This window comes from Amblyraja radiata, chromosome 37 (assembly GCF_010909765.2).
Source record: "Amblyraja radiata isolate CabotCenter1 chromosome 37, sAmbRad1.1.pri, whole genome shotgun sequence".
NCBI classification, from domain to species: Eukaryota; Metazoa; Chordata; class Chondrichthyes; order Rajiformes; family Rajidae; genus Amblyraja; species Amblyraja radiata.
The window spans coordinates 3232982-3254970 of record NC_045992.1 but is presented as its reverse complement, the minus strand read 5'-3'; the positions used below and the strand labels follow the sequence as shown (position 1 = coordinate 3254970).

The following is a 21989-nucleotide window of genomic DNA, read 5'->3' as shown; positions in this document are numbered from 1 at the left end:
TTTATACATTTTGGTTTCACCATGTAGAAATCACAGTTGTGTTTATACATAGCCCCCCCATTTCAGGGCACCATAATGTTTGGGACACATGGCTTCACAGGTGTTTGTAATTGCTCAGGTGTGTTTAATTGCCTCCTTAATGCAGGTATAAGAGAGCTCTCAGCACCTAGTCTTTCCTCCAGTCTTTCCATCACCTTTGGGAACTTTTATTGTTTATCAACATGAGGACCAAAGTTGTGCCAATGAAAATTAAAGAAGCTATTATGAGACTGAGAAACAAGAATAAAACTGTTAGAGACATCAGCCAAACCTTAGGCTTACCAAAATCACCTCTTTGAAAAATCATTAACAAGAAAGAGAGCACTGGTGAGCTTACTGATCGCAAAGGGACTGGCAGGCCAATGAAGACCTCCACAGCTGATGACAGAAGAATTCTCTCTACAATAAAGAAAAATCCCTAAACACTCGTCCGACAGATCAGAAACACTCTTCAGGAGTCAGGTGTGGATTTGTCAATGACCACTGTCTGCAGAAGACTTCATGAACAGAAATACAGAGGCTACAATGCAAGATGCAAACCACTGGTTAGCCGTGAAAATAGGATGGCCAGGTTACAGTTGACCAAGAAGTACTTAAAAGAGCAACCACAGTTCTGGAAAAAGGTCTTGCGGATAGATGAGACGAAGATTAAATTACATCACAGCGATGGCAAGAGCAAAGTATGGAGGAGAGAAGGAACTGCCCAAGATCCAAAGCATACCACCTCATCTGTGGGGGTGTTATGGCCTGGGCATGTATGGCTGTTGAAGGTACTGGCTCACTTATCTTCATTAATGATACAACTGCTGATGGTAGTAACATAATGAATTCTGATGTGTATAGACCCATCCGATCTGCTCAAGTTCAAACAAAAGCCTCAAAACACTTTGGCCGGCTGTTCATTCTACAGCAAGCCAATGATCCTAAACATACTGCTAAAGCAACAAAGGAGTTTTTCAAAGCTTGAGTGGCCAAGTCAATCACCTAATCTGAACCCAATTTAGCATGCCTTTTATATGCTGAAGAAAAAACTGAAGGGGACTAGCCCCTAAAACAAGCATAAGCTAAAGATGCCTGCAATACAGGCCTGGCAGAGCTTCACCAGAGAAGACACCCAGCAACTGGTGATGCCCATGAATCGCAGACTTCAAGCAGTCATTGCATGCAAAGGATATGCAACAAAATACTAAACACAACTACTTTCATTTACATGACATTGCTATGTAATGGGCACCGCATGATGGTAGCCTCTGCCTACAGTCTGTCGATTTTTTCTATCATTTTTTAATTTTTAGTTTGTTAAAAAGTATGTTCTGGAGGACTTTTTTGGTATTTCTATATGGGGAGGGGGTAGGGTAGGGGGGGAAACCGTTTCCCAGTCAATTCCTGCGAGGACGCGACTATTCTCCGAGTCGCCCCCTCGCCCCCATCTCGCGGCCTACCAACTGGATTGGTGCAGCCTTTCCTGCCGGAGATCGGACCAGAGCTACAGCGGCGGCGCAGCACTGGATTCATCACGGAGCGGGCGATGCCTTACCTGGATCGCCGTTTGAAACTCCGGAGTGTTGGGCCTGCTGCTTCAACATCTGAGCTGTGGTTGCAGAGTTTCCAGCGCGGGCGGCGCTGACCAGCATCGCGGAGTCCTGGGATCCTTTGCCGGGGGTCGCCAGCGTTGAATCTCCGCCCAGCTCGGCCTGAGGTCTTCGGGAGCTGCGGACTCCGGTAAGAAGTAAGACTCCCAATTCGGAGGTCCAAGCCGCTGAGGATGTTCTCCCGTTCCGACGTCAGAGTTCCATCATCCTGGCGAGCGGGCCTGAACATCGGGCTGCCCGTAGCGGCGACTACGGAGGGCTCGGGAGGCCCCGACCACGGGTGAACAACAGAGTACAACAGAGGAGGAGGACTGAACTTTGGTGCCTTCTCTCACAGTGGGAAACTTTGATACTGCTGTGTGGGGATGTTTATGTTAAAGACTATCGTGTTCTGTGTTCCTTATTTTATTCTTAGACCAGAAATTTCACTGCACCAATTGGTGCATGTGATAATAAATGTCTCTTGTCTTGTCTTGTCCCAAACATTATGGGTGCTGAAATGGGGGGACTATGTATAAACACTGCTGTAATTTCATAGGTAAGTTCATTATTTTTTATGGAAGTAATATTCTAAATAACTTAAATAAAAATTAATGATAAAAACTTAATATTTGGATGCTGTGTGACTTGGGTTTCCAGCATTTTCTCTATTAATTAAAGAAACACCAGGATTAATCAGGAAATTAAAAAAAAAAAAATTCTCAGAAGGCACGGATGATATTAACCACTATCAATTCATATCAATGTTTAAGCAGTCTCAAGCTAGAAAGCATGACTCAATCACCAAAATATTCCTAATCCACTGAGTTACTCCAGCATTGTCTTTTTTTTTGTAAACCAACGTCTGCAGTTCCTTATGTCTACCCAATTCAGCACTAATTGGCAATATCCACAAATTGGGCAGCATAGTGGCACAGCAGTAGAGTTGCTACCTTACCGCACCAGGGACTTGAGTTCAATCCTGACTACAGGTGGTGTCAGTACGGAGTTTATACGTTCACCCTGTGACCGCGTGGCTTTTTTCCTGGGTGCCCGGTTTCCTCTCATATTCCAAAGACATATAGGTTTGTAGATTAATTGACTTCTGTAAATTGTTCCTGGTGCACAGGATAGAACTAGTGTTTTGTGATCACTGGTCGGCATGGGCTTGGTGGGCCAAGGGGCATGTTTCCACTATCTCAATTTCGGTGATCTTGATTTTAACATAAAGAATACTGAATAAAATGAAACTGCAATAATAAAACAAAGTTCTAAAGAAAAGATCAGGTAGTTTAGGTTATATAACTGCTATTCCCTACACTGATGTTAAGACATATAAAATAACTTTACAAAATCTCTGAGTCAAATATCAGCAATATCAATAGATATGATTTACCATCTTTACAAAATAACAAATGGTTTTATAAATATTTTTTTCTCATGAATATATGCAATGTCACCCAGATAGCAACAATTAAATCTCTGACTATGCATGAATTTTGTACAGATTGTCTTTACTTCATTTTGAATCTAACACTTGAAATAGCAAAGAAAAAAGAATTTAACATACCCAAGACACCAAATTCTGAAAGCGAACTGTTACACACTGTATAATGTGCTTGATTTGGCCACAAATGGTTCATTGGCACACAGGTCTTCTTATCTACCTCTTGATCATGTAATACATGATGGCGATGACTGTGAATGCAATAATGTTCGACTTTAAAATCCAGACAAATGCAAAGAAATACTGTAATAAGCAGCAAATGGTGTACAATCAAAATGCATTACTTCTACGTTGGATGTAATTCAGACGGAAAGATGTTTCCTTGCAATCTTTATACACCAACTACTTACTAAAAGATAACTAACAAATGAAAAGTATTAATTTAATCAATTCAAAAAGACATTCTGTTCTCTCTAATAAAAATCAAAGATTGCAGCACTTGAATCACTTTGCAGAACACCTACGTTCAATATCCAGGAGTTTCCAGTTGCCTGTTACTTTAATTCACTATCCCATTTCCACTCTGACCTCTCATCTGTGTCTTCCTGTTATAACATGGCTTAGTGCAAGCTTGAGGAACAACACCCCAGCCTGCAGCACCCAATATAAAATTCACCGGCTGGAGGTAATTTGTTCTTTCTTTCTGTTTGTCTCAGGACTGGCTGTTTTTTTTGCCTGTCATCTCCTTTTGTTCATTGTTTCATTCATTTGTAGTCTAGCCTCTGTGTAAATGGCCCAACATTGTACAGGCTTTACAATTTTATCTACACACGACACAGACAAAGGAGCTTAATTGCTTCATTACTTATCAGGAGAATTGCCTTTATTCCACCCTTTGCTCTCTCCTACTTTCTTTGCTACCCAGAACAAGGTGTTTTCCTTTTCTTAGCTCTGCGGCAGGATTCCAAATCTGAAGTGGTAACTGTTTATCTTTCCACAATAATGATAACTGCTGAGATTTTTCAGCATTTTGTTTTTATTTGCCTTCAATTTTAATCGGGGAAAAGTGAATGACCATGCCTAATTAAAAATGTATTTTGCAGATGCAACAAACAGATTGAAATAATTTAGCAAGTAAATTTGTCTATTGTTCTGCATTAAATAACTTAAAGGTGTATATTTTTCCATCTGGCTACAAATGGAATTCTACTTTATGTTCATCAAGTATCTGAGATTCCTTTACACTTTCTTGCAAATGTAAATGGAATTTTCACAATTATGCTTACAGCTCATCAAACATCAATCAAATTTAATTGAAAAAGTAAAAATAATGTGACCACAATTTAAGCATAAAAAGCCTGAGATTAATTTACTGTATGGTGAATGCTGACACTAATATACTAAGATTTCTTATAAAATAGCTAACAACTGATCCTAGAAATAAAAAACCTCAGATGTGTTTAATAACAGTTTTGTGAAATTTGCATATTTCAAAGCAGCATGAATTAAGAATTTAACATTAAATAAAATAATAATTTTTACCATTGCAGCATGGCTTCGGAATGTGTTACCCTTCATTTTGTATGTTCCAATAAAAATTACACCAGGACCATATTTAAATGACAATAAATAAATGATAGTTTCCAGTATTCATCAAGTCAGTGGACACACAACTGCCTCCATCTGTGTATCATGATATTCTACATTACTGAATTATAGAACACGAGGAATAGATTGTGACATGACCTTAAGAGAGTAAAACCAGACAAATTATATTGACTACTTTCTGTGAGATTAAATACAAAAAGGGCAGTGGACATGCTTGGATAACGCAATATGTTTACCTGAAGGTACCTCGTTCAACATCTTGTCCACTAAGCCTCACATGTATTCCTTCTTTCAGTAAAGAACCAAATGCCATGTACTCTGCCAGGGCCCAATCGACCACTTGATCCTTAATCATCTCTGCTCGTCCTTTCAAAATGCGAGACAAACCTGGAAAAAAAATAATACATAGCTCTTCAGATAATTAGCAAAATGTTCAGGAAGTTTTCAAAGCTATTGAGTCATCAATTTCATACGGTTAAATTATTGTTTTATTTTCAACTAGTGCGTGATTCACCGTTATTTGTAGGAGCTTGTTACTTGATTCAAGATGAGTCAGATTTGAAATCATATCCAAAAATTAAATGACACAAAATAGAACTTTAATTCAATACTGAAGCAGTGCAAGGCGGAACATATATTGTGTTGTGCAGAAGATTTAAAGGATCTCAACACTACCAACTGTACATACACTATTCACTCATTCTTTTGCTGCTTGCAGTTTCATGGTACACATTGGAAGCCAGTCGCAATTAACGCTGAAGAATAACGTATGCAATTAAATGGATGACCCAAGACCAGATTAAAAACCCGGAAACACAAGTCAATTACTTCTCCTCTGTAGAGCATGATGCCATTTTACAGTAAGTGAAATATATGCTAACCTCAAATGGGTGAGGTGCAGTTAAAATAGAGCACACATATTGTTAGTACGTGCTGTATTCAAGAACAGATGGAGAGTCATGCTCATGTATGTCAAATTCCTTAAGGAACCCTGAGCATCCAATTAGGAGATTTAACAACTGAAATGATAACTTTCATGGACACATGATCAATGGAGCAACCCATGCAAAGCATTTGAGGTGCAATGACAGTTGTAGCTACACAACAAAATAATTCTTGTAACTTTTGTTTTAAATTGTAAACAAAGATTCATAAAATTTTGCACAATTATTTTTGAATATAGGGAGTTCCAATTAAAATTTGCATCATCAACATATACCAGATACATTAACAATGTATACCACATAGATGACATTCAATAACTTGCACATTTCTCCCTTTATTCATAAGTTCATAATTTAAGGAACAGAATTAGGCCATTCGGCCCATTAGGTCTATTCTGCCATTCAATCATGGCTGATCTATCTTTTAAAAGATTCCTCTTCAAAAATTGAAGCCTTTGCAAGGTTCAGTCCCAAAAATAGCATTAATCAAATTCGCTGAATTAAAAACAGAACAATTTTTTAATTTGCTGAGGTTATCCATATTCCAGATAATCAAATATGGAATAAACTGCCAACAAACGTCAGAATATGCAACCTTGAGCATAAATATGCCACAATTAAATAACACTTGGCAGGCTAATAATCATCAAACTCCAGGCACAGTCATTGAGAATTCTAAGATTACTTAATGTTTCTGCAAATTATAAACGATTCCTAAATGATAAATAATGAAGGTACACAAAAAAGCTGGAGAAACTCAGCGGGTGCAGCAGCATCTATGGAGCGAAGGAAAAATACAACGTTTCGGGCCGAAACCCTTCTTCAGACTAAATAATGAAGTCAGTCGGTCCGACTTACAAGTAGAATCTACTTAAATGTACGCTAAAAGCAGGTGAAATGTCACAGGGAAGAGTTTCCTCAATCACCATCATTACCAAGGCTTGGCTTGAGAACATTTTGTTATGCACATTAAGTTATATAACAAAATAAACAGCCGTTGGTGAGTAAACATCACTGTGAAAATTGTCTGTGCAAAATATGCCAAATGATTAATTCATAGGATAATAGCTTTGCTCTTTACTGCTTCTGAGAACTGTGTGGCTCCTTTGGATATATATTCAAAATATTTATTTAACCTTATTGTTGGGTGCATAATTTGAGTATTGAAGAGATTGACAGTGCTGTTCCCATAATCTTCCATTTTTCTAACATTGCTCGATTTCATGCATTAATTACTACAGCCAGTAAATTTTAGCTCCATAGCATAGACTCAGAATAAGCAGAAATGAAAACAAGATTTTTGTGCAATATTACCCCAGAGATTTTCTTATGCTATCAAACCATAATGGTTTCCTGTAAATAAATCTGTGATTAGCAGAATTGCACAGTCAATTACCACCAAAGATGGGTTGCTGTTTACATTGCCACCTGGAAAAATGTATGCACAGTGAAATGGGAACATTAATTTTATTGAACCTGACTAAACGTTCCCTTCCTTAAACAGAGTTCTTATTGACATTACATCACAGCTACTATCTCAGATGCGCTGCAGATGGCCAACCTTTCCAAGCAAAGCTCAAAAACTTGCAATGTTAAATCAATATTGTATCTCTAACAACAGCACAAACAAACAAAAACTGTGAACCTCTAGATTTTTAACAGGTTTGGTTTCATTTTGACTGCTATGTAATTTAATTAGCCCACTTTTGGAATCAATGGCGAAAACAGCAGTACTCCGTTAGCTTCAAAAGGAAGCTGCCTACAGAATCCTTGTGATCTCTGTGGCAGAGGATTCTATTTTTTCCCCAGCATTGGTTGTTGTCAGGCATCAGTCCAGGAGCTGTAGGGCCACCAGGCCGACTGAGCAGCTCACGGACACGAATCCTCACGGACAGAAAAGAAAACACACAATTTTAAATTAAGCTTTTAAATATTTTACTGTGCATGAGAAAAAGTTGGAACATGCACTTAAGATCAACGCCGGGATTGAAATATGAAGTCTCATACGTATTATGGATTTTAATTTTTTAATTAAGTGTGTGTGGAGGGTTTCCAATCCACAAGAGTATTTTAAAGATCAAGTTTATTGGGGCACGAGAAAAATTCTGAGCTTAAGAGGATATTTCAGAGGCACTATTTAATTTATATATTGTTGTTGCAATAACTTCTCTGTCTGTCTCCATTTCAGGTCTTAGATTTTTCACTGCAGCAAACATAACATGGTCAAAACCGCTGTTGTTGTGGTCCGGCAGACTGACCATTGCCCTTCCCCACCACTTTCTGCTTTCTGTCGGGACCACTTTCCCTGTGACTCCCTGGTTTGCTCTGTCGCTACACTTCTTCCTTTGCCTCCATCCACGGACCTAAATGGCCCTTCCAGATGAAACAGATTCATCTTCACCTCCTCCAACCTCATCTATTGTATTTGGTGCTCTCAATGTGGCCTCCTGTACCTTGTTGAGACTAAACACAGATGAGGCTACTGTAGAGCACACTTGCACAGTGGTCATCTGGATCTCCCTGTTGTCATCCATTTGAATTCCCCTTCCTAATCCCTCATGGTCTGTCTGTTCTCAACCTCCTCCATAGTCAGGGTGAGTCTGGGTAGGTGATAACTGGAGTGGGGTGTCTACAACTCTACTGAAGACATTGAATTCTCCAATTTCTTGTAACCTGCATTGGCTCAGTCCATGTCTCTCTCCTTCTAAATACCCTGGTCCCCTCACCTGGCCTGCTCTTCCCACTTTACCCCACAGCCCCTATCAGTGCATTTCTTTGCCTCCCATCCCCGCACACTCTTCCACGATAATCCCCCACCCCATCCTGGTACTGCTCACCCCTCCCTTCCCTCTGTTGGTCCCAATTGCCACCACCCTGCCTCGTACATTGCCATTCTTTACCGCCATTCCCTATCCCAAATTCTGCAGCCTTTAGTTCTCCACTTATCCCAGCCTCTGCTGCTATCTCCACCCTTTCCTCCGCAACCTGGATGCCATCTGCCAATCAACTCCTCTTCATCCAGTATCCATCTTTGACTTGCCAGTTTTTGCCCACCTCCTTTCCAGCACATCTTTTACTGGCTACTTCTTCTCTATGCTTTCAGTTTAGATGCAGTGTCCCAACATGAAACACTGACTCTCAACATATTCTATCCATGTACCCATCAGATTTATTTTAAATGTTATTAAGCTATCTGCCTCATCCACTTCCTCTGGCAACTTGGTCCATAACCCATCACCTTCTGTGCGTAAAGGTTTGCCCTTAAGCTCCTATTAAATCTCACTTTGCCTTAAACCTATGACCTCTGGTGCTTGATTATCCTACCCTGAGGAAAGTGTGCATTCATCGTATCTATTCCCCTTGAACTTTTACACGTCGATATAAGATAACCTTCAGCCTCTTGCGCTCCAAGAAATAAATACCTAGCCCGCTGAACCTCTCTATTTAGCTCAGGTCTTCGAGTCCTGGAACATTGTTGTACATCTTTATATAAAAAAGATTTTCATATACACATTCTCAGAAATACAGTTTACCAATAAAGATAGATACCTCGATGAATGATAAAATTTTCAACTGGCACTGAACTAGCTATATTCCCAATTTGATCCAGGACATCCTCAGTAATGCCTGTTGGAGGACAAGTCATACTTTTCGGTTCTCCATTCTGATCGAAGAAACCTGAGACAAAAATATGTTTTGATGATCATTAACCAGGCAGTACATATGGAAAATTATAGCATTGATTGAACAAAAGATCAATTAAAACATGTTACAAGACAATGAGCCGCACCATTTAGCACAACATGAGTCCAGAAATGTTACAGCAAGGCAAGATCAATCCTCATCTTAAGACACAGATAAATTATCTTTGCTGGAAATAATTAGAGGTTGTAACGAAAATGAGCTGATTTTACAATCTAAACTATAAAAGTCAATTTTGCTTGTTTATTTAAATTGCTGATTCACAAAAATGTGAGTTGCACTTCTATTGTGCCTATTTCGGCACTTCTGTCTCATATAGTGGTTTCATCTCCTTTAGAACGAGTCTCAATTATATGCTCCTACTACCCTCACCCTTAAACCTTTCCAAATATTGCTCACCTGGCCAAGGGGAATCCAGCCACTCTTTGATTTGAAGAATTTTCTCATCTTTTGCTCTGGTGTAAGCTTCCTCACAAATCCTATCATAGTTTGCTACTTCCTCCTGCAAAACACATTCAAATACAGAAGATCACTATTCAGCGAGCTAGACTATTTGTAAATTATGTGGTTTGATAGATCACATTTTGTTAATTTGGAAAGAAATGCATTCGACCATAACCTGAATTCATAATTTCATTATAACTATTAAATGACTATTGCAATGTTCATTTTACAAGTTCATAATCACAATCGCATCACTGATGGCGTTTATCATCTCAAAATGTATCTGATTACCTAATGGTACTGAAAATTAGGAAAGCATGCAAGATAATTCTCACACAGTTCTTAACTGCTCAAAGAAGAGATGCCATCTGAAAGGAGGTCAGGTGTTCATTACAAGGACATACGTGGAAAAATGACATTTCCAGGAAGGAGACGATAATTCACGTCAAAATGTTCTGGCTAATTTGACATTTTCCAATAGCGTGAATACAAAATTACATTTTAACAATAGCGCAGGCATGAGTTAAACATCGTCACAAGAATGGAATTAGATTAACATACTTCAAAGCAAGAAAGAGCTCACACATATACCCAGCCTAAGATATCACCAAAAATTAGAGACATAAAATATCCAGACCTCAAACTCCTGTAATGTTAGAACTCCTTCTGATATCAATTGATCAGCATACTTCTTCACAACAGGCACTTGTTGTTGAATCTGTTTGTACATGAGAGGCTGTGTAAACATGGGTTGATCCACTTCATTGTGTCCCCTTCTACGATAGCAAACCTATCAGTGACAATAAAAAGGATATAACCAAATATATCATAGCTGTAAGCAAAAGAGTAATTAAAAATACAAATGAGTTGCTGATAAATTTGTTTCAAAAAGCCCATAATCACCTTGCTAACATGCCATGCATTAATTATAAGGTGGTACAAAAAGCATTGTACACCTAAAATACATGTTTTAATGAATTTTAAAAAGTTGCAATATATTCAATTCAATTTTTTTCTTACACTTAGAGAGGCAAGATGTCACAGCCAGATGCAAGGTGAAGCTTTTTCAATTATTTTCCATCTGTATTCTAACATCAAGGTATTTTGGTTTTGTGTTGCATAGATTAACCTAGTGTTGCTTTCTGCTCACACAGAGCTCAGAAGCATTATCACATTCAATAATAAATTCCACCCAATCTTACTTTCATATTGTACTCTCCTGACTCTTCCTGTTTCTTTCTTACCATTTACATCTCAGAGTTCAGGTTACAGCCAATATCCATTACAAGCTCACCAGTATCTTATCAATGCCGAACACCTCCGCTCGGTTCGCAATAACCAACCTGATCTCCTGGCGGCTCAGCACTTCAACTCCCCCTCCCATTCCGAATCCGACCTTTCTATCCTGGGCCTCCTCCATGGCCATAGTGAGGACCACCGGATATTGGAAAAGCAGCACCTCATAATTCGCTTGGGCAGTTTGTACCCCAGCGGTATGAACATTGACCTCTAATTTCAGGTAGTCCTTACTGTCTCCTCCCCTTCTCAGCTCTCCATCAGCCCTCTGGTTCCTCCTCTTCCTTTCTTCTTCCCGCCCCCTCACCCTCACATCAGTCTGAAGAAGGGTTTTGGCCCGAAACGTTGCCTATTTCCTTCGCTCCATAGATGCTGCCTCACCCGCTGAGTTCCTCCAGCATTTATGTCTACCTTCGATTTTCTAGCATCTGCAGTTCTTTCTTAAACAGGTATCTTATCCTGTTTTCGACCATTCTCCCAGTTTCAATAATACAATGTCATTAATTACCAGATCGATAACGACATCCTTATTGTGTGTGCTCCTCCACTCTGCAGCTACTTTACATACATAGATCACTGCTTCTGGATCATCACCATTAACATGAAAAATTGGTGCATTCACAACACGTGCAACATCAGTAGGGTAAGGAGATGAGCGAGCCACACGAGGATCTGTGGTGAACCCAATCTATAAAAGTAACATATAACTTTCAGTACTGGCAACGGAAATTAATGCATTTAACTGGTCAGAAAATACTGCATATCAAGTAAAATGTGCCTTTTCTTACCTGATTATTGACAACTACATGGATCGTACCGTGTGTGGTATACGATGGGAGATCACTAAGATGAAATGTTTCGTACACAATGCCCTGGCCAGCAAAAGCAGCATCACCATGGAGAAGGATGGACATCACCTTTAAAGTTAAAAACAAACAACTTTGAATTAGTCACGATAACCCACTGTATTTCATGAAAAATCAATGCAATCTTCAGCCTTTAAAGAAAGGTACAAATTACTTAACCTGACATACCTTTATTAAAATAAAAACCTCTGCAGGAAGGGTCAAGGACAATGCCGCTAGAAACCTGACATCATCTTCAATAAACAAGCAACATGCAGGCCAAGCCAGTATTCATTTTGAGGGTAGGTGGGGGTGGAAACCCCCTTGTCAGTGATTATAGTTAACTATTCCATTGTTACTTCTAACTGCTCATAACGTGAAGTTCCTTTCCCCTATAGTCCTGAAGAGCACATGCAGCTTATCTGCTCTCTAGCAAGGGATAATGGATACATTTTTTCCTCAAATGATTTACTTCAATGTTCAGCAAAAAATCAAAGCCACCACTTGTCCGTTGATTACTTGGGTATTTGCAAAGTTCTTTAAATGTCAAAAAGAAAGATCAGCACACACATACCCAGATCATTAAAATATACTAAAATAATACTAAACATCATAACCCATCTCCCTCCAGTCGAAACATTCACTTAACATGACTTTCTGTGTTGTCCCAACTAATATCCATTAAAAGCCTATCTTGTCCTGTTCTCTACTATTCTCCCAGTTTCAGTAATGCAATGAGTCATTAAATACCAGATCAATAACGACATCTTTATTGTATGTGCTCCTCCACTCGGCAGCCACTTTACATAAGATCTTTTGGTTCCTTTTATCCCTGCTACGTCCATATTTTTCCCTATCCAATTTGAGTTTCATAGGGTCAGCCTAGTTTTTACTTGATATATTAATCGTACCTTTGAATCTGGTAAGTAAAGCTCTTGCTAATCAAATACACGTTCTGACTTGACAATTTTTTAAATCAATAATGAGAGATCACACATCAGAATCCCCCTACAGGTTTCCCCTAGAAGTAGCATCAAATTTGGCAACTAAATTTGTAAACATTAAACAGTACAGAACAAATCAGGCATTGCTGTCATATTAGCTATTATTTGACAATGTAATAAATTGGCATTTTTGGGCTGCAGTAGTATATTCTTCCTGAATTATGATATTTTCATTGCAGTCTTGAAATTGTGATAAGATAGATTAATATGGCCTTTGGTTGTTGCTCATTGACAGTTCATGCAACAGCTTCCTCTTCCTTCCAGCACATATATCTCTTGTCCTACACCTCTGCACTAGCTCTGCAGACAAATATTTTGACAGAAAGAAGATAATTTCTTGAAATGAAAGATTATTTGAAAAACCTGACAAGTTGTTTGGGAAATAAGGTTTTTTTTGTTCAATGTGATATTACCAACTTCATCAGATCAAAAATAATGAAACATTAATCACATTTTCAAAAGACATTTGACGAAGGTCACTTACTTACTTGCAGATGGCATTTTCCATCCACGTAATTTCCAAATCATTTAAAAATAATTTAATGTCAAATGCCCACGTGAACATGAACAAAACATTTATTCTTTCTACTTTTGCAAAATATGAACAAATATATCAAATAATATTCCCAAGCTTTCACCCTAACCAATGGTTGAGTGTAGGCACTTCCAAGGTTATAACAGATTGGGAATACGAGTCAAAGAGACGGCATGTATTAAATTAAAGACGCAAAACAAATACTAATTACTAAATAGGAAATACAATAAAACTGCAGATGTAAGAAACATTGTCTTCCCATTCAGTCCCCAGATGATGCCATGGCCTGCCAAGCTCCTCCAGCAATTCGCATTTTGCTAATAAATATTTGGATTCCATCTTTGAATTAGACTCCTGCTGCATAATGCTATGATAAGCCATTTTTAAGGATCGAGCAGCTCAAAGTATGTTTAATTGAGAACAGTACTTAAGCAAACAGCGAAGCTAATCATTTGAAACTTAAAAATAAAAATCTTACCTTTTGTCCTGTAGTGTCTCCACGATAAAACTGCTCGGCTTTGGTTTTACCCTGTACCACTGGATTGACTGCTTCCAAATGTGAAGGATTTGCCATAAGTGACATGATTATGTGTTTGTTGGTTGTTCGATTGACCCTTTCCTGATATACACCAAGGTGGTATTTAACATCTCCTGATCCCTTAATGATATAAAGATGTTTTGGTTGATTATTTTCTCACAGAAAACTATAGTCGATTAATCTTCAAGTAAAATAAGACCTCTCAGTATCAGTATCACACTGGAGACTGCTCAAACATAACCCAAAATGTACTTACACAAATATGAACAGCATATTCACCAGTATAGCTCATATTTCCATTTGCCAACAAGAGCAGAGCATATGTTTCGAGTCAAGAACATTAGGAGGGATTTTCCATTTGATGCCCAACAAACACCAAGAAGGCATACTAGATAAGGTATGCTGCTACCTATAGAGTTCAGAATATTGCACATCATGCAGTGACATTTTGGGCATTACAATGAATAAATGGAAACCTGGAAGAGCATAATTTTTCAACCAGATATTTCACCTGGTAATTCATATTTGGCACCCATGAACCAACCTATACAGGTTCAGAAAGCATGCAGTTTACAAGTTTACATAGGGTCTAAAATGTCTGTTTTATCTCCACCTCATTATTCATAATTTTTCTTTCCTATTAATTTGATTTCCATTATGGGCAAAACATTGTTTTTACAAGCTCTTGTAACCAGACAGAGCTTAGTGGCTAATGGAAGCATTCTTCAGAGTCTGAAGAAGGGTCCCGAGCCAAAACGTCACCTATTCATGTTCTCCAGGGATGCTGCCTGACCTGCTGAGTTACTCTAGCACTTCGTGTCTTTCCTTGGTAACCAGCATCTGTATTTCTTTGTGTCTGCATATGTAAATCAAAATCTCTCTTCTGAATTTTACATCCTGAATTTATTTTAAGCCAAAATATTAATAGAATGCAATACAGTATATGTTTCAAAGTCTTAACTGTCTTGTGGATTGCAGTATGTGCTCATTTCTTAAATACACTGTACAAACCCTAAAATAAAAGTGCTCATTTTGACAACGTTAAAACCATATTTCAAATGAAACTGCACGAATTACACGGTATCCAACACAATTGATACTCACCTCCTCTGAAGCTTCCAATTTTGGGTCAAATTGGCAGAAAAGCTGTTCCAAATCCTTCCGAATTACATTAGCCAACACATTTAACCGGCCTCTAGAAAAGTTTTGAAATTGTTTAATGCATGAAAATGTTTTCACTAGAATTGTTCCAAAAATATTAGTGGAAAAAGATGATAGTGGAATTTAAAATCCAAATTCTAAGATACTAGGTCTAATAATCTTGAAAGCAAGGCATTCACAGAATTGCAGAAAGATTACAACATGGAAAAAAGGAATAGGCGATGTTTCGGGTCGAGATCCTTCTTCAGTCTGAAGAAGTGTCTCGACCCGGAACGTCCCCTATTCCTTCTCTCCATAGATGCTGCCTCACCCGCTGAGTTTCTCCAGCATTTTTGTCTACCTTCGATTTTTCAAGCATGTGCAGTTCTTCCTTAAACATGGAAAAAAGTAATTTGTTGCATTCAAGTTTGTATCATTCTAAAGGTATTCCAACTAAATCCCTTCTGAATGCTCCAATTGAACCCACCCTTCCTCCTACTGCCAACAGTGCAGCCCACATCCTGATTGCATGTTGCATAAGAAAATTCTGCATGTTATTTCAGATTATTTTGTTAATCACTTTTACTTTTATGTCCCTAGTTCTTGCCACTTCAGCCAATGGAAATATTTATCTTTATCTACACTCTTCACGTGCTTAATTCAGGAAAGGCAGGGGTGGAAAAAAGGAACTGCAGTTTTGAACCGATAAAATATTACAGAACTCGAAAGAGAATTACTTCACAGAATCGAAATTAAATCCAATTAGCTGGAGTTATGATTAATGATGGGGATGATTGTGTCAGATTTAGGAGCAACCACCCACGAATTCCTTCACATTTTCAATATTTTTCAAGTGTTAAAGAATTCCTACGTGAAATTGCAAGTCTTGAGATTCCAGACAAGCATTTGTAAACACTAATATGGAGGAATCCAGAATGAACTCTGTGCCAGATTAGAGCTGCCACGTGAACAATATCCCTGCCAAACCAAAAGGAGCAAATATGAGGTGAAAATTGATTGTTACAACTGTGACTAAAGCAAAAAAAAATTAAGAATTAACTACTTTTAAGTATTTGTAAATTATTTTGTTTCACGCTCTTCCAAATGATGCTTGATAAACTACTACATATTTGGTTTGGCAGGATAATTAAAGCCCATAGAATGAAGGATACAGGTGTGGCAAGGATACAAAATTGGCTTAGGTACAGCAAATAGACGGAAGGTAACTGACCATTTTCAGATTTCATGGAAATATATACAAGGACTAACACTCTTGAGTCTTGAAGACGGGCAGAGATTTGATAGATCATGAGTAATTCAAGAGGAACCTGTGAATGACTGCAGGACTGAGGTGATAGAGAATAGAAGCAAAGAAAAAAAACCTGTGCAACAAATGATTACCACATGGAATGCTTTGTTTGTTGAGTTGCTGGAAACATAACAAGAAGCTTCAAAAGGGAATTTGATAGTTATGTGAAGAAGAAGCATGCAGAGATATGGGGAAAGTGAGGAATGTGTAACTAACTGAAATATTCTGATAAAGAGCTAACATTTTAATAGATTGGCAATTTTGAATTTTTTTTAAATTTTCCATCGCTAGATGTCTTTGTAACTTTTGCTAAACAGCTTTGGCAAGCAAAAATTATGTTATTCCAATTAAAAATGACAGAGGAATTGATAACATGCTTAAGAGTAGAAAGTTCTTCAGCATTAAAACTCCAATCAAACATAAATGAAACAGTAAAACCAATCCATTATTACCTAAATGAAAAAAAGCCAAAGTATTCACATTATAGAATTTTTTAAAATGATATCATACTCCTAACCCAATTACACTGCAAATTAAAAATATCAATTAAACACAAATAAGTTACTGCATTTGTTTAAATGAATAGCTGTTCTGTTCAACAATGCTGGTCACCATGAATAGCTGTTCCGTTCAATAATGCTGGTCACCATGAACAGAACAAAACTACTGAAATGACCATCCTGTGTCAACTGTATCACAACTGTTGTTGTGATTTTTATTTGCCTGTGTAGTTAATGGCTTAATATTTCACTAGTTTATAATTCTGTTGGTAAGAGAAGGTAAGCAAACAAGTCCATTCACAAGAACCGAGCCTGGCCATAAAAATATGCAACAGTGTTTGGGACATTACAACCCGTGTCAGCAATTGGGGAGAGGAGAAACATGGACAATCATCTTGCTCATCATGTATATTCCCTTAATGAGAAAAGTTGAAGATAAATTTGAGCAGCCACACAAAAGGCTTTATCAAAATGAAATGTCATACCTGTGTGGCATTCCCATGATTACATTGTCTACTCCCATTGAAATAGATACGTCAATGATGGTCTTCAAGGCAGGAATTAACACCTCACATCCTTCCACACCAAACCGCTTCTCAGAAGACCATTTTCTTGCGAGAAATTCTTCAAACCTTTTAACCACAAATGTTATTTTAATGGAGAAGCAAGGAACTGCAGATTCTCATTTACCAAAAGAGACACAGTGTAACCCAGAAGGTCAGGTAGCATCTCCCGAGACCAGTCTGAAGAAGGGTCTCAACCTGAAACGTCACCCATTCCTTATTTCCAGAGATACAGCCTGTCCTGCTGAGTTACTCTAGCTTTTTGTATCTATCTCTGGAGAACATGGATAGGTGATGTTTTGGGTCAGGACCCTTCTTCAGACTAACTGTAGTTGGGGGGGAAACAGATCTAGGGGCACAGAGAAAATGTAGGTGAGGAATCCATCCACAACAGCAGGGGGGACGGGGAAGGACGATGACGACAATATTTTCGAAATAAGGAGGACATCTCCAATGTCCTAGAATGGAACTCCTCATCTTAGAAGCAGATGCAGTGAGATGGAGAGAGAGTAGGGGGATGGCGTCTGCAAGAGGCAGGGTGGGAGGGGTAGTCCAGATAACTGTGTGACTCAGTAAGTTTGCAGTAGACGTCTGTCAATAGCCTGTCGTCTGTGATGGGAGACTGAGAGATCAAGAAAGGGGAGAGAGGTGCCAGAGACAGTCATGACCAAAGTACCAGCTGCCTCTCGGTTACCTGATTTCTACGAGAAGAGACCAGTCTCATTTTGAGACTGGGACCTAACTAATCTTGCAGGATACTTGCATGCCCCAGGTGGACCTTTGCATTGCTGTGTGACCTCAAAAGGTAATCTGGCTCCCAGAAAAGTCGGCCTTAAAAGATTGATATCAGGGGCCCACAGGTGCACAATATGTTTGTGAAACATTCCTGAAGCAGCCTCATAGCATCTTCCTCGCAGCTCACACTGCCACCCAGCTTTGTGTCATCTACAAACTTGGAGATGTTACATTTAATTCCCACTTCAAAATCGTTAATATATATTGTAAATAACTGGGGTCCCAGCACTGAGCCTTGTGGCATCCCACTAGTCATCTGCCTGCCATTCTGAAAAATAATTGTTAATTCCTACTCTTTGCTTCCTGTCTGCCAACCAGTTCTTTATCCATGTCAATACTCTACCCCCAATACCATGTGTTCTAATTTGCCCTCTAATCTCTTGTGTGGGACCTTGTTAAAGTATTTTTGAAAGTCCAGATACACATCCACTGGCTCTCCCTTATCCATTCTACTTGTTACATCCTCAAAAAATTCCAGAAGATTAGTCAAGCATGATTTCCCCTTCATAATTCCATGCTGACTTTGAACGATCCTGTCACTGCTTTCCAAAGCAGAAGCAGACTGATTGATGAAAGGTGAAATATTATGAAAGCCAGACATTACAATCAGAGCAGGTTTGATGGGCTAAGTGGCCAACTCCTGTGCTCAATTCATGTGTTATGTTTGAACACAAGTTCCCACAGTATTAGAATAACAAATAACGTGGATTGTTATAAGTTACTCAGTTGAAGTACAATGCACAATAATATCTTGGAGATCATTTTTCATGGATTTTCACTTGGGAGTTCCTGTCTTAAATATACATAGCTAGGAAATTCCAATTGGATTTTATTCATCTCTATACCCATGTTACTTATTAACAATGTCCCGCATTCATTATTTAGTCAATAAAAAGATAAAAGAGGAAAGACCTGCCCATTCACGGCTATGTGGTTTGCGCTATCTTATAACTGATAAGAAAAGCTCGATAACCATAGCAAGGATACTTGCAATATAAAGATATTACGTTCATACCTTGTTGAACGGATCAAACGACCCAATAGCCTTCTTTTTTCTTTGTTGGTAAACTGCAAGATATTTGGTGTTTCAAACATCTGTCTGATCCACTGGCATTGTTCCACATCATTTATAAACATGTACTCCAAGCCAATATGTCGACAGTAGGCATCCTGAATTAAAAAAAATTGAAGACCTCACAGATACTCTCCACTTAGTTCAAAGTGAAAGCTGTTTCTTCAGTCATTTGAATACATTTTAATCATGTTACATTTGATAACACTGGGTCTTGAACACACTCCTCAAAGCAGCATCAAGTATTGGCAAACCATAATAAAGTAATCAAGCTTCTGAAATTTACTTCCGAATGTAGCAAGGAAGGTAACAGAAAGTGACACTGCCTAACTTATCAACTTTCATTATGCAAGCCATATCTGTGACTTGCACTCCATTGTTCTGCTGTTTCACTACACAATCTATTCAATAACAGCAGATAGATTAATAGTTTACATCCTTATCTCATAGAGAGGTGTCACACAGAAGTACAAGGGAGACTTCAGCGAGGCCTTTGATAAGGTTTTGCGTGTTAGCTGCTCTGAAACGTTCGATTGCATGACATCCAAGGAGAGCTAGCTGCTAGGATACATGGAAGGAAACAGAGGGTGGTGGTGGAAGGTTGGTTATTGGACTGGAGGCCTGTGCCTAGTGGTATGTCTCAGGGATCGATGCTGGGCCCATTGCTATTTGTGGTTTATATGAACAATTTAGATGAGAATGTGCAAGGCATAATTAGTAAGTTTACAGATGACACTCAAGTAGCTGGTATCGTAGACAGTGATGGGGGTTATCAAAAATTACAGCAGGGTTTTGATTAGCTGAGCAAGTGGGATGAAGAATGGCTAATGCAGTTCAATGCAGATAAGTGTGAGGTGTCAAACAAGGGAAGACAAACCAGGAAAAAACCTTTATAGTGAATGGTAGGGACCTGGGGAGTGTTGTAGAGCAGAGGGATCTAGGAGTACATGTGCACAGTTCCCAGAAAGTGGCGTCACAGGTAGACAGGGTGGTAAAGAAGGCTTTTGGTATATTGGCGATGATAATTACGATCATTTTCCTATGAAGAAGCGTTCTCGTAGCATTCTACCATATTAAAGGTGCTGTACAAACATCACATTGTGTGGATATGTGCGTGTATTATAGGTTTACAGGTGGCTACCAGATTACATGGTGAACCATTTAAGTAATTGAAAATCATTTGCGTTTCATTATGTACTCACCTCTAATCTTCTTATTATTTCACGCAATGAAACTGCAGATTCATTTCCCCCAATGAAGGTCGTTGTAGGCAGTCGGAAAACTTTATCCAAGTCAGATTCACAAAGTCCGTAGTTTCCTGCATGATTATGAAAAGACGATAATAATGAAAGTGCTTCACACAGATTGGATCATCACTGTACAATGGGATTAAAAGACAAAACTATTAAAAAAAAGAGTAATGAATATCATGTCAGTGACTTCCAATAAAGACTAATTTCTTACACTGAAATAACCAAAGTTTAAATCAGAAAAGACAAATACTATGTTCAAAGGATCCGATATTATAAATTTACAACTGGATTCTGCACTTTATTGTACACGGCACATAGTGCAAAGTCACTGTGAGAATTTAAGTGGTTCACCAGTGAAAATTCGCTTTCCTTAAACTAATCCAAACAAGAGATTATTGAAATTGGAAGTTGGTATATACAGTAGGAAAAGGCATTCACTGTATTGCAAGATTGATAACTAAAAGCTCTGCATTCAAACTGAATTACTCATTAAACAATCTATAATATGGCTGTACAACATTTATAAACTCCAGCTTATAAACTCTCATGTATGCAGAAAGTAAAATAGCATAGCAACAGATGTTTATAGACAGGCACAAATATTAGCTTTTTGCCATTAAAATGCATTCAACGGACATTTGCATGTTTATGCAAAACACGTGGTGTCTTTGGCTTTTCATTACATTGACAGCTGGTTCTGGCTCGCATACATTTGGTGAATTTTAATTTGCTGTGGATCAAACAGATGGCAAATGTTGAAGCACGTGGCATTCAATAATGCTTTATGCGAAATAATGCATATCAAGGCAAAATAAATATTGAAACCCATTGAATTTTAACCAAACTTAAAAGACGTCACCCTCGTCTAAAAATAAGCTAATTATTTAGAAAGAGTTTTGAGCAACAGTTTTGTATCACAAACTGTAGATACACCAGGATCTGATATTTTTCACAATAGTACTCCAGTGTGGTGGTAAACTGAAATGAATACAAATAAATTTGCAAGACTATGAGGAAAAACAAAAACATTATACCTTGTCAGTCCACTGATAAAACAGTATTTGAACATTTAAACATTTTACCAGAGCATTTTAGTCACAGCATTTGTGACTTTTGTAAAAATAAAAATATAAAATAACACTTAATTTAACATTCAATGTAGTTTGTACAAGCAAATAAATGACTTTGGAATTTCAGAGCAGTTAGATCATAAGAACATTTTGAAATCTTTGCCGATATGGGTCACGGACATAAACTCCACAATAAAAAGACTGACAGAATTACTAAAGACACAAGTTTAAACGTAACCTTTAAAAACTGAATCAGAAAAGTCTTGTTATCATTAGATTTTCATGTAGTCTGACAGGATGAACATATGGTAATT

At 38.2% G+C, this 21989-nt stretch overlaps 1 protein-coding gene and 1 long non-coding RNA gene across 3 annotated transcripts in view; one reads left to right on the top strand and one right to left on the bottom strand.

Moving 5' to 3' along the window:
- The window catches only part of ogdhl (oxoglutarate dehydrogenase L), a 60856-nt gene that overhangs the window by 15536 nt on the left and 23331 nt on the right, over positions 1-21989 (bottom strand). The window contains exons 4-15 of one of the 2 annotated variants that reach the window (XM_033012854.1): positions 20555-20670; positions 19296-19450; positions 17408-17554; positions 15078-15168; positions 13914-14093; positions 11840-11968; positions 11560-11739; positions 10393-10545; positions 9711-9813; positions 9159-9287; positions 4902-5076; positions 3181-3308 (exon numbers count right to left, since the gene is read on the bottom strand). In XM_033012854.1, coding sequence (XP_032868745.1) covers positions 3181-3308; positions 4902-5076; positions 9159-9287; positions 9711-9813; positions 10393-10545; positions 11560-11739; positions 11840-11968; positions 13914-14093; positions 15078-15168; positions 17408-17554; positions 19296-19450; positions 20555-20670 — 1686 coding nt within the window. The remainder of the gene's footprint in view (positions 1-3180; positions 3309-4901; positions 5077-9158; positions 9288-9710; positions 9814-10392; positions 10546-11559; positions 11740-11839; positions 11969-13913; positions 14094-15077; positions 15169-17407; positions 17555-19295; positions 19451-20554; positions 20671-21989) is intronic. The other variant, XM_033012855.1, reaches the window with a different exon arrangement.
- LOC116966526 lies at positions 4995-21190 on the top strand. Its single transcript, XR_004410045.1, has 3 exons — positions 4995-5105; positions 18762-18765; positions 21179-21190. It is a non-coding gene; the product is annotated as an uncharacterized LOC116966526 (long non-coding RNA).